General features: G+C 45.2%; 1 protein-coding gene across 1 annotated transcript in view; it reads right to left on the bottom strand.

Moving 5' to 3' along the window:
• The window catches only part of LOC144792796 (uncharacterized), an 844,113-nt gene that overhangs the window by 619,570 nt on the left and 208,737 nt on the right, over nucleotides 1-15,806 (bottom strand). The window contains exons 23-25 of the mRNA XM_078667999.1: nucleotides 5,700-5,864; nucleotides 4,025-4,138; nucleotides 1,162-1,419 (exon numbers count right to left, since the gene is read on the bottom strand). Coding sequence (XP_078524125.1) covers nucleotides 1,162-1,419; nucleotides 4,025-4,138; nucleotides 5,700-5,864 — 537 coding nt within the window. The remainder of the gene's footprint in view (nucleotides 1-1,161; nucleotides 1,420-4,024; nucleotides 4,139-5,699; nucleotides 5,865-15,806) is intronic.

Genomic DNA, 15,806 nt, shown 5'->3' with positions numbered 1-15,806 from the left:
AGTGTGGGTTTTACTGTCAACTTTCTATAAATGTATTGCTAAGATCCATAGGGTATAAGCCATAATCAAGAATCATGGTTCAGATTTTTTTTATGATATCCTGTGATAGGAATTACTTGATGACAGCGTAGCGAGTAAAGCTGAACCAAATGCACTTCCCTGAATTGTCAGTAGGGAACTACTATTATCCTTTTTAAAGAGTCATTCAGGAGAAGCCAATAATGTTTCTTTGATATTATGACGTAGGGGGAAACCTAATGCTGTTGTTTTGTGCTTACTTTTGAGCACATACAACAAAATATGGAGATACCTGCAAACTGTCTACAGATTTCTGCATATATTTAGTTGCCATATGGATTGAAAATGGATAAGTTAACTCACAGGCTCTATGCAACCAGAAATTCATGGACACAAACTCTAGGGGAGGTACTGGCTCTTCACTTTCTCTGCTAGAGCTGGTCACAGGTAAGACTTGGAGAACTGGCAAGTGGAAAACAAGTGCTTAGAGTAAGCGTGAAAGAGTTTATCAAAGGCAGGAGTTTTCAACTTTGGTTAATCAGGGAAAAATCTATAGCAGATTCCCAGGATCACCAATGCCAATGTTAGTGATGTTCATTTATTTACATAGAATGTAAAATTCTTCCTTGTCGGGGTCCAGAAATCGTGCCACCCTGTTGGGCACTGGTGAGCATGCATGATCTACTGTCTTAGAAAGGTTTTTGTCAGCATAATGGCTGAGATGAGTGTTGAAATGGATTAACCTATGCGGGCGATCCACCTTTAGTGTGAGTACTAATCTGCTTAATGATGCAAGGAATCTAAAGAAGACACAAGCTTGGACTGGACCCTTCATACATTGTAGCACAGAGGGGCCTGTGGGCTCCTCATCTTGGGGAGCCTACTCAACTGCCCTCTGTATTTGCTCTGAAGTTCTTTGTGGGTGTGATGGGATGTACTCAGCCTACACTTACTTCATGAGGGACCTTCTCAGAATTCCGGTATGCTTCTAACCCAATCAATGATGATAGGGCCAAGACTGTTTTACAAAAAGATCAGGCCTCTTAACAATAAAACAAAGAAATGTACATTTCAGAAACAAGCATCCGCTAACGCATTTTAATGAGAATTTCCTTTCCATCTTTATTCAAAAGTTCTAAATACCTATTGTCTTCTGCTGCTGGGTGAATATCTCAGAACCCTGTAATGTTGTTTTTCCAAAGGCAAAGCTCCCGGTACTTAAGATGTCAAAGATACACTCATCGTTCCCTTGGCAGGTCTCATTGGCTTTCTGAATCAAAGAAGAGTTTGTTGATAGAAGCAACTCATCGTAGAATGTAGGTACAAAGCTGTTGTTGTTGTAGGTGAACCAGGATTCACCCTCATTATAGTCAAAGAGGCTGTTGGCAGGAGTTGTTTTCCCTAAATAAAAATGGCAGCAAACACATTCAGTTAAGATGACATAGTGCTAAGACCAACAATGTACAATGCAGGCAGGTTTGCGGTGCTCTTCGAATGAGATGGGTGACTGGAGAACGATCCGTCTGACCATCCCTCCCTGCACACCAGGGAGGTCTATTCACAAAGGTAAAGTTACACGGAGTAAAATGTTAACAATTTACCGTTTACAAATGTGCAGTTACTCAACTGTGAAGACTTACATGTCCTTACTCCCTGAATTCAGGGGTGAAGGCTAATTTATGAGTCTAACCCTAATACTAGTACTATTTTCACTTGTGGATAGAAGTCACCGCTGGGGCAGCGGCTTCCTTATGGTAAAGTATAGAGAAAAGTTAAAAAGTTTATTAAATGTTTTAAACATTTTGAAAAAATATTTTATGTAAAAAATGAATTTTAATTAATTTTATATATTTATTTTAAAGGTAGAACAATATAAAAAAGTTACAACATTAACGTAGGGGATGATTTTGAAGTTGACGGATGGAGTTTAACCGTCGCCCTTGTGGACTGTCTGCCAAATCTCAAAATGTTTGTCAGCCAGACAGACATTTTAACCATTGACAAGGTAGTTCCTGCTAATGCATTGGAACAAAATTGGGCAGGCGGATATATAGCCAATTCTCCTTTGGAGTCTGGCCACGGTGGAGATGGAGTAGTCATGGGCAACGTAAATTCTGCAGGTAGTGCATTATCTTGGCAGTAAGGATACTTAATCGCTTCTGCAATAGAGAATCCTTATCGAACAGCTATAAATCAGGGCCACAATTTTAAATTAATTATTTTGAATATATTACATTAAATCAAATTAATTTCTGTTTAAATTAGTATAAATTAACAAAAAGTCACATCAAAGTAAAAAAAGTCATATTTTTATTAGTTATTAAAATTATTAAAAACTATGTACAGAATTATTAAAAAAAGAAATATTTGTAAATTAAAAATGTTAATGTTACTTTAAAATAATTATGTTTTATTCACGGACAATATTTTTAACATTAAATCCTAATTATTTATTTCTAAATTGTTCAAATGATATATTTTAGAACTGCATACACAAATAGCGTTTGTTCCAGTTTCAAATGCCCTCTTAGGGCCAAATATATTACCATTTTTATCGGTCGCAAATGGGAAATCAGCCAGTTTGTGACGGCTTAAAATGGTTGTAGCACGTACCAAACCTATTTTGCGAGTTGGTAACCTGTTACCTACTCGCAAAATAGGTTTTGCGAATTGAAATTAGGAAGGGGCATGCCTGGGGCTTCCCTTCCTAATAGTGAGTCGCAGGGGGATGTGAGATTGATTTCCGACCACAAATGTGCTTGCAAAACAATCGCATTTACCACCAATCGTAAATTGTTGGTAAGCCAGTCATATTCGGAAAGTGGTCCCATAGGACACCTTCCCCTTTGTGATTGGCAGCGAAAATGTTTTTTAAGAGCTGGCAGTGGCCCCAAGGACCATTGCCTGCTCTTAAAAACAGAAACTGTGCAGCATGCACGCAAAGTAGAAAAAGAAATGAGAAATGAAAAATGTCACCTCTTAACGCCTTCTTTCAGATGGCGTTAACTTTTGGCGCTAAACCCTGTCTAAAATTATTTGTAAATAGGGTTTTGCGTCAAAAAGGCATGAGGGGTTGCATGAGAACGCCCATGTACCTACCACCCATGTAATGCCCCTTGGCGCTAAGTAACACAAACCAATGCTTTACACTGCTTTGTAACTTGTAGGGTACTTTCCAATACTAAACAACTTTGCGCTGGAAAGTAAACGGGTAAAAAACATTTTGAGCTGGTTAGCATCACTTTTGGGGAAGTATCTTTCTTAAATGAAAACGAGTCCCAATCTCAAAAAAGTAGAAGATATTCCTACGTAAAAGCAGGATGCTCCAGATCTGGGAATATGGTACATAGAAAAAAATTATATTCCTATAAGGAGTTATTGCATCATTTCGGGTGATGATAGAGGATATTAAATGGCCAGAGCTGGTCACCTGCCACTTGGTACCGAACAGAGCAGTGCTGAAAAATAAATCTTCTAGAATCAGTTTAATACACAGTGAATTCTCTATGGAGAGGAATCTGCGGGAAACCTATCTAATGGGAAAGAAAAGTTCAACATTTCGTCAAATGAAATTCCACTTTTTATGAACATGATCAAACCATTTAGAAAAAGAATTAGACATGTGAGGATTTTCAAAACCAAAAAACCAAATACCTGCAACATTCCTCATTTCATTCAGAGTTAAAAATATTATTTTACGGGACCATCCAGCCGCTTTTCTGTTAACTGCTGGCCCAGTTTTCAACTGTTCATGAAACAGTGTTAAGATGGAAATTCTGATACACAGCATTCTGCAAATGAACACTAGAAGACATTTGTTTCTAATGTTCTTGATAAGGGATGAAGCCATTTTCAGACTTTCTTCAAAAAGGGACATGTTCAGAGAAAGTTCTAAATAAATGCTAATGTGGTGAACATTGGTTAATCCACTTCCAGGTAGTGGTACAACAAACAATGACCTTTTTGGCACTATCATTCACAAATGTGAAATACCGAGTTTCCTTACATGTCATTCCCATTTCAAAGATCAGAGACTCATTGGGCAGCTTTGTGCCGTCAAATTGTATCCTCGTTCCATTGGCCGCCATTAGGTCATCTGTGCCATCTCCGTTGAATACACCTGGAAAGTGATGGAAGACACGGAGTGTTAGTCATCCATAGAAGATTTTTTATTCTTTTTTAAATCTTAAACTTTTTTGCACAATTTTTCATCAATTCTTTGCAGCATGGTCCATGGTAAAAATGCGCTCAAGGTTTGTGATGTTGCATTTATACACAACTGTTCAATATGATGTAAAAATACCACTGGAACTCTGGGTCTGATTTAGAGTTTGATGGACAGATTACTCTGATTTAAAGTTTGATGGACAGATTACTCCATCACAAATGTGCGGATATCCTATCCACCTTATTACAGTGCATTATACCCATGGCACTTTCTTAAAAGGTGGAGCAGCTATCCATCACATTTATGATGGAGTAACCTATCGTCCAATCTCTAAATCAGGCTTCTGTGACTAGATAAGATAGGCCTCCATGATGTGTCACTCAGTTGATTGCAGGTATTAAAATTAGGCCGGTGTGATAAATTCCGTTCCGCTCGCGTAATTTGCGTAATTTGGGTAATTTCACGTTCTGCGGAGAACGTGAAATTCCCCCAAATTCTGCGTTCCGCGACTTTGCGAATTGTTTTGCTTGTTCGCGTTCTCAAAATGCGTGTTCGCTAGATATTTCCCCTCAAGCACGCAAACAGCGATTGCGAACAGTAAAAAAGCATTGCGAACAAGCAGTTCCGCGTGTTCTTAATTAAAATCACCACCATCTAAGCAAATTAATAAGGGATGCGCCTCTCTGGCTGACTGAGCCTTCTCATCACAACACTGACAGCACCCCTGACTAGAGAAGACACACCTTTGGGTAAGAGTAAGCACTTATCAGGTTTTGACACTGGAGGGAAGTGTGAAAGACACTTGTCGTGATAAAAAAAAGTTAATCACAATCAACAACTTTGTGAGGATTACCTGGCATAAGCACACGGTAGCAGCTGTTAGCAGAGAAAAGATAAGGACCAATCGAGTCACACTTAGAAACCTGTGACTGGAAAGTATAGTGTTGAAAACACCGCCTAAATTGCAATATAGGTTCCTGCAGCACGTAAATGGTGGTTTTGCATATATAAGTTGGTGGTAAATAACGAATACCTTTGAAAATGCAAATCTGTGCATTTTCAACTGTGCCATGTGGCAGACATACATGCCCTTAGGGCATGTATGTGTGCCACTTCTGATTCAGGGGTGCAACAGGGTGTCAAAGTGACACCCTGGCACCCTTGAATGTGTCCCCCATTTTACCGAAACAGTATTTACCGATTCGGTAATTGCCATTCATTCCTATGGGCCTCCAGGCCCATAGGAATGAATGGCAATTACCGAATTGGTAAATACCGATTTGGTAAATACCGAATCTTACCTACATCTGGCCCGTAATATAGTACTAACCTTGAGTCTTTTAAGTCCTTAATAAAAAAAAGGCAGTCATTTGTTTCTCATGAAAGCAAGCTGTGCTACTGGATGGGAAAGCTACCCTAACAGTGGTGTCTTCATAAAAACAGGTTCTGGTTAGGTCATTAGAGAGACAAAATACCAGGCATGCCAGCCCGCCCATGACTTGTGCCCGCTTACCCAGAAGTCCTTCAGTTCTGTTTTGATAGGAGTTGTCAAAGCTCGTGACAAAGGTTAAGGCTCCCAGGCTCGCCGAGACTGTCACGGATATACCGCCATCAAATGAGGCTCTGATTTCATTTTGTTCTGTGACGCCCAGAAGAACCTTCTCAAAGTATGTGGCATCTTGAAAAAAACAAAGAAAACACAATGCATCATTTCATCATTTTTAGGTTCTGACAACCCTAACATCTCTCTCTGTTACATGTCTAACAATGGACGTCTGGTCACCTGTTCAATATAGGGTTGATCATGTACCCTAAACTTTTATTTAACAGATGATAGGTAATGCATCCTGCTCGAGAGTAAGAGCAATGGCATAATTTGCATATATTTACTGTATTTCGAGTGATTTCTGCTGCACACACGAAGACCCAGAACACCTCTAGGTGTAGAGGAGAAGAACACAGACTAAGATGTAAAGAAGGGAAGAGACAGACAGGTGGGACCAGCAAGGTAGGATGGGAGGGCAGTGGAACTGAGGGGCATATTATCAACAAGTAGCGAAATTTATCGCTAACTAAGTTTAGCAACAATTTTTCTATTGCCTTGCTTCGCCTGATTTTATCGCAGAGATAACGTGCTATTAGCAACGTTTATCTCAAATGCAATAAAATTTCAGGCGTTAGCGGTGAAATGCGTGAATATCGCTGGTAATCCAGCGATATTCACGCATTATCGCAAATGGTGACTTAGCCAGAATATCCGTCTCCCATTGGATATAATGGCTAAGAACTGGTCAGAGCAGGCGTTAGGTTTTGGAGATATTCGCGCATAGCGCGAATATTTCCATCGATACGCCTGCGTTGATAATAGGCGATAGCGATGTTAGCAACTGCTTTCAGTCGCTAACAGGTTGGGTACGCCCACTTTGCATGTCATTAGCGATAAATATCGCTGACATGCAAAGCGGGCCCCAAACCGCTCGCCATTGCCTACAAGCTGTCGCTAACTGCTGTTAGCGACAGCTTGTTAATAGGGTGATAGAAATATCGCCGCTTAGCGGCCGAAAACAGCCGCTAAAGCAGCGATATTCTCTTATCGCCTGCCTTGATAATATGCCCTGAGTTTTCCAGAGAAACGTAATTTGAATAGCAAGTTCCTAATGGACTTCCTGAAAGAGATCAGCCTAAGTAAGGATCTTATTTCTTGAGGAAGTTGGGCACACACTTTGAACATTCATGACAGTGAATGTGCTGTCATCAGTGATGGTAAATCAAAACAGATGGAGGTTAGCCCATTTCAAATGTTTGTTAGGAATGCAATGTAAGAGTTTCGCAGACAAATAATGGGGACTTAAATGTGAAGAACAGATTATTACATTTAATCCTAACTCAGAAGACAAGGTAATAGAGACAAATAAGAAAAGGAAAAAGTGGTGCCTCATTTTCTGTGGCCAATGATTACCATCCGGCTGTGTTCTATACAAATTGAAAGCAAATAAATTGAACATGAGTGAGGCTAGGCTAAAACAAATTGGCATAGTTTTGTCTGGATAGGATTATAGCGCTGGCAATCACTGGTGAATACGAGAAGACCTGTGTGGAGAAGCCATAAGGGAGACTACTTAATTGTGGAAATTAGGTTACAAAGTAAATCACAGATACATGAATAATGCCTGAAGCTGAAGCTGAAACTGCAAAATGCAAAATGGTAGCTATTTCACATTTGAGGAGTGAATTTTAGTCCAGTTGATTTCTGACCGATATGTCACCCCTCCTATAGTTATTCATTATGGCACACCGATGTTGCTCGGATATGAATTTACTTTAAAAATATAAAAAGGCAAGAGCCGTTTGTCAAAACAGGAACAAGTTGGTGTAATTAAACGCAGTGGTTGGGAGAGTCTCAACAGAATGCTTCTGAAGAAAGTCTCTCATTGTGCATTCTTGAAAAAGCATTTCAGTCATAAATTAACAAGTTTGGGCATCTGATTAGGACACAGATGGCTCTTGACCTCTGCGAGAACTAGTGTGAACCATTGTGCATGTGCCAGATGTCTGATGTGGGGAGCGCATGATCACTAGGTGTGATGTGCATGTCGTGTCCTGATTGGCTAAGTGTTTCTATCTACATGTGGTATTTTTGGGGAATGTGCGCCTTTGGTCAAATGTGTTATATTGGGGCCAATTTCTCTAACCTGTTTGTGGTGCAACTCTCTATCTGTGGTACTGATCAGGGTTATCCCTGATTGCGCATTTGTCTTTGGACTAAGTGTGACCCCCACCTGAGACCTGTCACTCGATAGGCATGGGTTGGGGCCGCAGGACCTGTCTGACCACGTATCTGGGGTTAGGGGGGAGGAGGGGTTGATGGGGAGGTCACCTTGGGTGAATCTGACAGCAATGACACAAGTAGATTAGAAGTTCAGAAAATAATATGGCAGTCATTGATATCATTTTTACCGACATTCTCAACATTGTGCGTACAGTTGTTACAGCATACATCAACATTGTCTTTACTAATATTGACATAGTTATGCGTGCCTGGATCATGATGTACATGAGCATTATTGCTACTCATAAAAACACAGGAATGGGGCATGGATTATATCATACATTGACATTGTTACTGCCGGTATCAACACTGTTGTGCGGGCATACATTGACATTGCATTTACGGGTAATGACATTGCACCACCTAAAGTATTGAGATGTAGTGTTGAGATCTTAGAGCCATATATTAGACACCTGTTAGGGCTATCTTTCAACTCAGGAAAGGTGCCAAAAAGATGGAAGGAGGCAGTGGTGCTCAGCAGAATCTCAGCATGGATCAATTAGACAACTTGCGCCCCATTTCGCTCCTACCTTACTTCGCTAAGATTGCGGAGAAGATTGTTAACAATCAACTGACAGCCCATATTGACACCCATAAGCTGCTCCATCCTAATCAACCTGGCTTCCGCGCATTCCACTCAATGGAGTCAGCTTTGCTCTTGTCTACTGAGACCTTACGGAGATATGTGGATGAGGGTCAGACGGCGGTACTAATTCTTCCGGATTTAAGTGCTGCATTTGACACTGTAGAGAACCACACTCTGCTTCAGTGTCTAAAAAGGGGAGGAGTGGCTGGTAAGGCGTGGGAATGGCTGGAATCTTTTCTTCAAGATCGTAATTTTCAGGTGGCACAGGGACCACATCGGTCGAAAGACATCAGCCTGAATCAGGGGGTGACACAAGGGTCCAGTCTCAGCCCGACTCTTTTTAATCTTTATGTAGCACCAGTGGCGGAGATTACTGAAAAATATGGGGTGGACGTCGTGTCGTATGCAGAGGACACTCAACTGGTCATGGCTTTGACACAACCAGATGAGAGGGCAGCCAGCAATTTCCCCTCTTGTCTACAAGAACTGGCGGTCTGGATGGCCAATAATTGCCTAAAAATAAACGTAAATAAAACCGAGGTGCTGATTGTCGAGAATGTGCCTTCGGTGTGGACTTCGGCCTGGTGGCCTCAGACACTGGGCCCTTTACCCTCACCTAGTTTTGGGGGGTATGGCTTGACTCTAAGATTTCGTTCGAGTACCACACAAGACGAGTTGCAGGCACTTGCTTTGGCATTCTGCGGGGTCTCAGGAAGACCCTGGACCTAGTACCTACTACAGCCAGGAAATCCATGGTCCATGCCTTAGTTACATCGAGGCAGGACTACGGTAGCGCCCTTTATCTGGGAGCAAATGTTAGGTGTATCCAGAGGCAACAGCGCATACAGAATGCGGCGGCCCGCCTGGTGCTGATGCTGCCTAAGAGAGCTCCTTCTAAGAAGGCGTTGGAGACGCTACATTGGCTGCCGGTTAAGGAAGGGGTGCTGTTTAAAGCCCTATGTGTTAGTCATCGGATTACACAGGGGAAAGGGCACAGTTATCTTCATGAACTCCTAACCCCATACAACCCGACCCGGCAACTGAGATCTAGCGGGGCGGGACAGGTTAAGGTCCCTAAGATCAGAAAAGCGAGAATGGGAGGGCGTTCCTTTCGCTTTCTGGCAGCACAACTATAGAATAGACTACCTTTGAGGCTCTGGTTGGAAACCTCAGAGCTGACATTCTGCAAAGAGCTGAAAACGTACCTGTTTCCCAGAGGGTAGGGCAGGGAAGCGGGATGGGGTGAAATGCTGGCAATATGGGGTTTTTGATAGGCCTGTACTATAGCGCGGGGACACACTAGCCTAGTGTAACCAGGCGCTTTATAAACTCAGTTTACTTTCTATGCAGGCACATGTTATGGCATATGCTGATATTGCCTTTATTGATATTGCTGTTGTTGGGCTTGCACGTATCCTGGTATTCACTGACATTGTATTCACCCATTCCAACACCAGTGAATACTGGGGGCAGCAAGAATGTGACTCATAGGTTCTCATCTTAGAGTTGGGTGGGATTTGTAGAGGGGGCCACATTCCTGCCCAGAAAGGGAAATGAAGCAAAGTATCATCCAGAGAGCAGAACTGGTGGCTCTCCCACTGCTCTGTGGTGAGAAGAACAAGTTACTTACCTTCGGTAACGCTTTTTCTGGTAGATACAATATCTGCCTGTGGATTCCTCACCTTGTGAATACCCCTTGCGTCAGCAACATTCGGAAATTCTTTTTTCGTAGCCTCGCGCCGTCGTGGACTCCTGACGTCATAGAGACACGACCTCGCTCGCGACTCCGCTGACGTCACCGACGCCTATAATAGGCCCACGCCGGCGTGATGACATCAGTTCCGCCCTTTTTTCCGTGCCATCGAGGCACACGGACGGACCAATGACAGTAGAAATATACAAGTATACATAGTACACAATACTCAAGGCAAAACACACAGTGTTAAGCAAAAGCAGGAAAGCAATTGAAACATTTCCTTGACAACAAAATATATATACATTACATTACAGTAACTCTGGCATAGAAGAGTGGACAACGGGGAGGCGGGTGGGTCAGTGAGGAATCCACAGGCAGATATTGTATCTACCAGAAAAAGCGTTACCGAAGGTAAGTAACTTGTTCTTCTGATAGATACATCTGCCGTGTGGATTCCTCACCTTGTGAATAGAGTCCCACAGCAGTCCCCACTCCCGGAGGAGGGTGTCCACTCTTCTAAACCAGGAAATCCTGAAGGACAGAGCGAGCAAAGTGGCCGTCCCTCCTCACTTCGGAATCCAAGCAGTAATGCTTCGCGAAAGTGTGGAGGGAAGACCAAGTTGCCGCCCTACAAATATCCTCAACAGGTACACCTCTAGCCAATGCTGAGGATGAAGACTTAGCTCTTGTAGAATGAGCCCTTATACCCTCTGGTGGTTCCTTACCGGCCAAAGAGTAGCAAATCTTTATGCAGAGGACGATCCATCTCGATAAAGTTCTTTTATGGACCGCTCTTCCTTTCTTGCAGCCAGCAAACCCAACGAAGAGCTGGTCTTCCAAACGAAAGTCCTTGGATCTGTCCAAGTAAAAGGACACCGCCCTCTTAGGATCCAGACGGTGCAGTCTCTTCTCCTCCTTGGAAGGGTGAGGGGGAGGATAGAAGGAAGGTAAAGTAATGGACTGTCCTAGGTGGAAGGGAGTTACCACCTTAGGCAGAAAAGCAGCCCTGGTCCTGAGAACCATTCGATCAGCATGTATGGACAAGAAAGGGGGCTTGTGACAAAGAGCTTGAAGCTCACTTACCCTTCTTGCCGAGGTTATTGCCACGAGGAAGACCGTCTTAAGGGTAAGAAGCCTCAAGGGACAATTGTGGAGAGGCTCGAAAGGAGCACCCATCAAAAAGGTCAAGACCAGATTCAAGTCCCACTGAGGCACAATAAAAGGGACAGGAGGAAACTTATTAAGAAGGCCCTTTAAAAACCTTAAAACCACAGGTGACTTAAAAAGAGAAGGCTGGTCAGGCAAACAGAGAAAAGCTGACAGCGCAGAAAGATAGCCCTTGACTGTAGCAACGGCAAGACCCTGCTGCGCCAGAGAAAGGGCAAACTGGGGAACATTAGACAAATGGGCCTTCAAAGGATCAACAGACCTTTCCCCACACCACGTGACAAATTTCGACCATCTATAAGAATAGATGGACTTAGTGGAGTCACGCCTGGCTGACAAGATAACATCCACAACGTCAGGCGGGAGGGAAAAGGAAAATAGGTTGCCCCGCTCAATCTCCAGGCATGAAGGTGCAATGTCTGGAGGTGGGGGTGTAGAACCTGCCCCTCCATCTGGGAGAGGAGATCTGCCCTGTGAGGGAGACGGAGCGGCGGGTGAGAGGAGAGGTGGAGTAGATCTGTATACCACACCCTTCTTGGCCAATCCGGGGCGACCAATATGACTTGGGCCCGGTCTTGGCGAATCTTCCTCAGAACCCGAGGAATCAAAGGTATGGGGGGAAACGCGTAAAGGAGTTGACCTTTCCAACTCAACTGAAACGCGTCCCCCAAGGCTCCTTGCATCGTATACTGGAGACTGCAGAAAGACAGGCAGTGCGCATTCTTGTGAGTGGCGAACAGGTCCACCCGAGGAGTCCCCCACATCTGAAAGATGTCGTGAACAACCTCCGGGTGAAGCCTCCACTCGTGGTCGGCAGAGAACTGCCGACTGAGACTGTCTGCACGAACGTTCAACACCCCGGCCAGATGATTTGCCATCAGACAAATCTGATGGTCCTGAGCCCAGGACCAGAGACGCAGAGCCTCTCTGCAGAGACACTGCGACCCTACTCCTCCCTGCTTGTTGATGTACCACATCGCGGTCGTGTTGTCCGTCAGGACTTGAACCGACTGACCGCGAAGGGAAGGGAGAAAGGCCTTGAGCGCCAAACGTATCGCCCGCAATTCTAGAAGGTTGATGTGAAGCAACCTTTCCTCTGGAGACCAAAGGCCCTTGACCTCCAGATCCCCCAGATGAGCACCCCACCCGAGAGTGGATGCATCCGATATCACCGTGGCCACCGATGGGGGAAGTTGAAAAGGCTTTCCTTGGGACAGATTGCCTTCCACGCCCCACCAAGACAGATCCGCCGCAGCTTCTCTGGAGATCCTCACTGACTCCCTGAGATCTCCGTTGTGCTGATACCACTGCTTGCGGAGGCACCACTGGAGCGCCCTCATGTGCCAGCGTGCATGGTTGACCAACAGAATGCATGAAGCCATCAGACCGAGCAGGCGAAGGACCTTCAGGACTGGAACAACCGCTCCATTGTAAAATAAAGGAATCAACTCCCGTATGTCGCGAATCCTTTGAGGGGGAGGGAATGCACGACATACGGTTGTGTCCAGTACTGCACCTATGAACAGGTTGCGCTGGGAGGGCACCAGGTGAGACTTGGGTACATTTATTGAAAAACCCAACCTGTACAACAACTGGGTTGTCTCCTGCAGATGATGAAGCACAACCTCTGACTACTCCGCTTTGATCGGCCAATCGTCCAGATACGGGAATACCGGAATCCCCGATCTTCTGAGATGCGCCGCCACCACTGCCATCACCTTGGTGAAGACCCGAGGTGCAGTAGTAAGTCCAAACGGAAGGACCGCAAACTGGTAGTGTTGTGATCCAACCGTAAAACGGAGATACCTCCTGTGCGACTTCAGGATTGGGATGTGAAAGTACACATCCTGCAAGTCGAGTGACACCATCCAGTCTTCTTCCAGCAGAGCCTGAAGAACCTGAGCAAGGGTGAGCATCTTGAATTTCTCCTGCTTCAGATAAAAATTCAAGATCCTGAGATCCAGGATCGGACGAAGCCTGCCATCCTTCTTGGGAATCAGGAAATACCGGGAGTAGCATCCCTGACCCCTTTCCTGCTCTGGAACCACCTCTATCGCACCTTTTCTCAAAAGTGTTTGGACTTCCTCCTGTAGGAGTAACAGATGTTCCTCTGAGCAATATCCCTGGCAAGGAGGGTAATTGGGAGGGAATTCCCGAAAGGGAAAGGCATACCCATTTTCTACGAGATTGAGAACCCAAAGATCTGATGTAACCGATTCCCAATCTCGTAGAAAGTAGGTAAGCCGACCCCCCACTGGACCCACATGATCCTGAATGGCGGATCTAGGGCTGCTTTTCTGTGGCTGGGGGGTTGGAGGAGGTGGAGGAGGAAGAGACCTGACGACCTCGAGGACGTGACCTCTGTTTCCCTCTGTAAGACCTATACAAGGTATTCTGCTGCTGCTGTTGTTGCTGCTGCTGCTGAGCGGGTCTATACGACCGAAAGGAAGAGCGACCAAACCCTCTAAACTTTCTGGTCGTAGAACCCCTGACCTGAAGGCCAAGAGATCTAGCAGTTGCCCTGCTGTCCTTGAATCTCTCCAAGGCCGTGTCTGCCTTCTTCCCAAAAAGCCCCTCGCCATCGAAAGGCAAATCCAATAATGCAGACTGCACATCAGCCGAAAAGTCAGATGACTTCAACCAGGCTGAACGCCTCGTGGCAACCGCCGTGCCCATGATCCTTGCCACAGAATCTGTTGTATCAAGTCCACTTTGGATGACCTGACGAGCCGCTGCCTGAGTGTCAGATAAAGCCTCTTCAAAGTCCTTTCTACTAGCCTCAGGAACCTTAGGGACCAAAGAACTTATAGAGTCCATAAGAGCATGGATGTATCTTCCCATGAGGCAAGTGGCGTTAGAAGACTTCAAAGCCATGCTGGACGAAGAAAAAATCTTCTTCGCAATCTGATCTTGTTTCTTGGCTTCTTTGTCGCCAGGCACCTGCGGAAAAGCCCCAACAGACTTCTTAGAGCAAGCAGCCTGAATCACCAAACTTTCAGGGGAAGGATGCGAAGATAAGAAAGCAGGATCCTCAGGAGCCACTCTATACCTCCTAGCCACACTTTTTGCAACCGCAGGAGCAGAAAAAGGCTTTTTCCAAACTTCCATTATAGGATCCTTTAAGGCATCGTTAAATGGGAGCAAAGGTTCCACTGAAGAACTAGGAGAATGGAGAACCTCTGTCAACAAATTCTATTTAAACTCGACAGAGGGCAAAGTCAGACCTAAAAGTCCTGCTGCCTTCTTCATGACAACATGATAAGGTTGAACATCTCTGGAGGGAGCATCAGGTCCAGAAGGCAAAGACCACTCCGGAGAAAACTCAAGACCACTAGCATCCGCCAGGTCTTCGAAACAATCCCCTTCCAGTTCACCTTCCTCCACCTCAGAAGATGAATCATTAACTCTCTGCTCCTCCCGAAGCCGTTGAGCCTCTCTACGAGATCTCATTTTGACTCGAAGTGCAGCCGAATCCAACGCCGAATTCGACGGCGCCGGAGCCGACTTCGGAATCGAATCCGAGGGCTTGGAAGGCTGCCCCATAGAATCCAAGGGAGTCGATGACGTCGGGACCGGAGTCGCCGACTTCGGCCGAGCCGGCGTCGACACCGGCGTCGACCGCGGTGGAGCTTGGTACTGCCACAACGGAGTCGGAGCCGGCATATACGGCATGAAGGGTGCCGGAGCATATGAGTGTGGAACACCCAAATTGAAAGCCATTGGACCCGAAGGTGCTCCAGAGGGGTACCACGACCTCGAGAAAACACCATACATCGCGTTTAAAAACGCAGAAGGGTCCTGACCTGGAGTCGGAAATGATGGATGCTCAGGCTGACCTCGAGGTACATTAGAATCTGTTTCCTCAACAGGATTCGAAGTCCCTTCCTCAACAGGAACTCCATCGGTGTCTTCCGGAGCCGGAGATGGAGCCAGAGATGGAGCCGGAGACGGAGCCGGAGACGGAGTCGGCGTCGGATCTGGAACTGGAGTCGGAGAATGGACCACCGACTCCGAAGGTGAAGCCTCACCTACCGACTCATGAGGAGGAATCACTTTCGACTTCATCCTTTTGGGAGACTTTGATCTGGAATGATGACGTGATCCGTGTCTCCTCTTCTTATGCTTCTTGCGGGAACCGGAAGCATGACCGGATGATGACTTCGAGGCCGACGCCTCTCGAGACCTTGACCAGGATCTCGACCTCGACTTCTTCGGATGCTTTGAGGATCTTTTAACCTTACTTGCTTTAAGTTTGGCAACAAGAAGTTTAGATTCCCTCTCACGAAGAGCCTTCGGATTCATCTTTTGACAAGATGAACAATCATCGACGTCATGATCCGAG

Source organism: Lissotriton helveticus, chromosome 11, assembly GCF_964261635.1.
Source record: "Lissotriton helveticus chromosome 11, aLisHel1.1, whole genome shotgun sequence".
In the NCBI taxonomy this organism is placed as follows: domain Eukaryota; kingdom Metazoa; phylum Chordata; class Amphibia; order Caudata; family Salamandridae; genus Lissotriton; species Lissotriton helveticus.
This window is presented reverse-complemented; position numbering and strand designations above follow the sequence as displayed.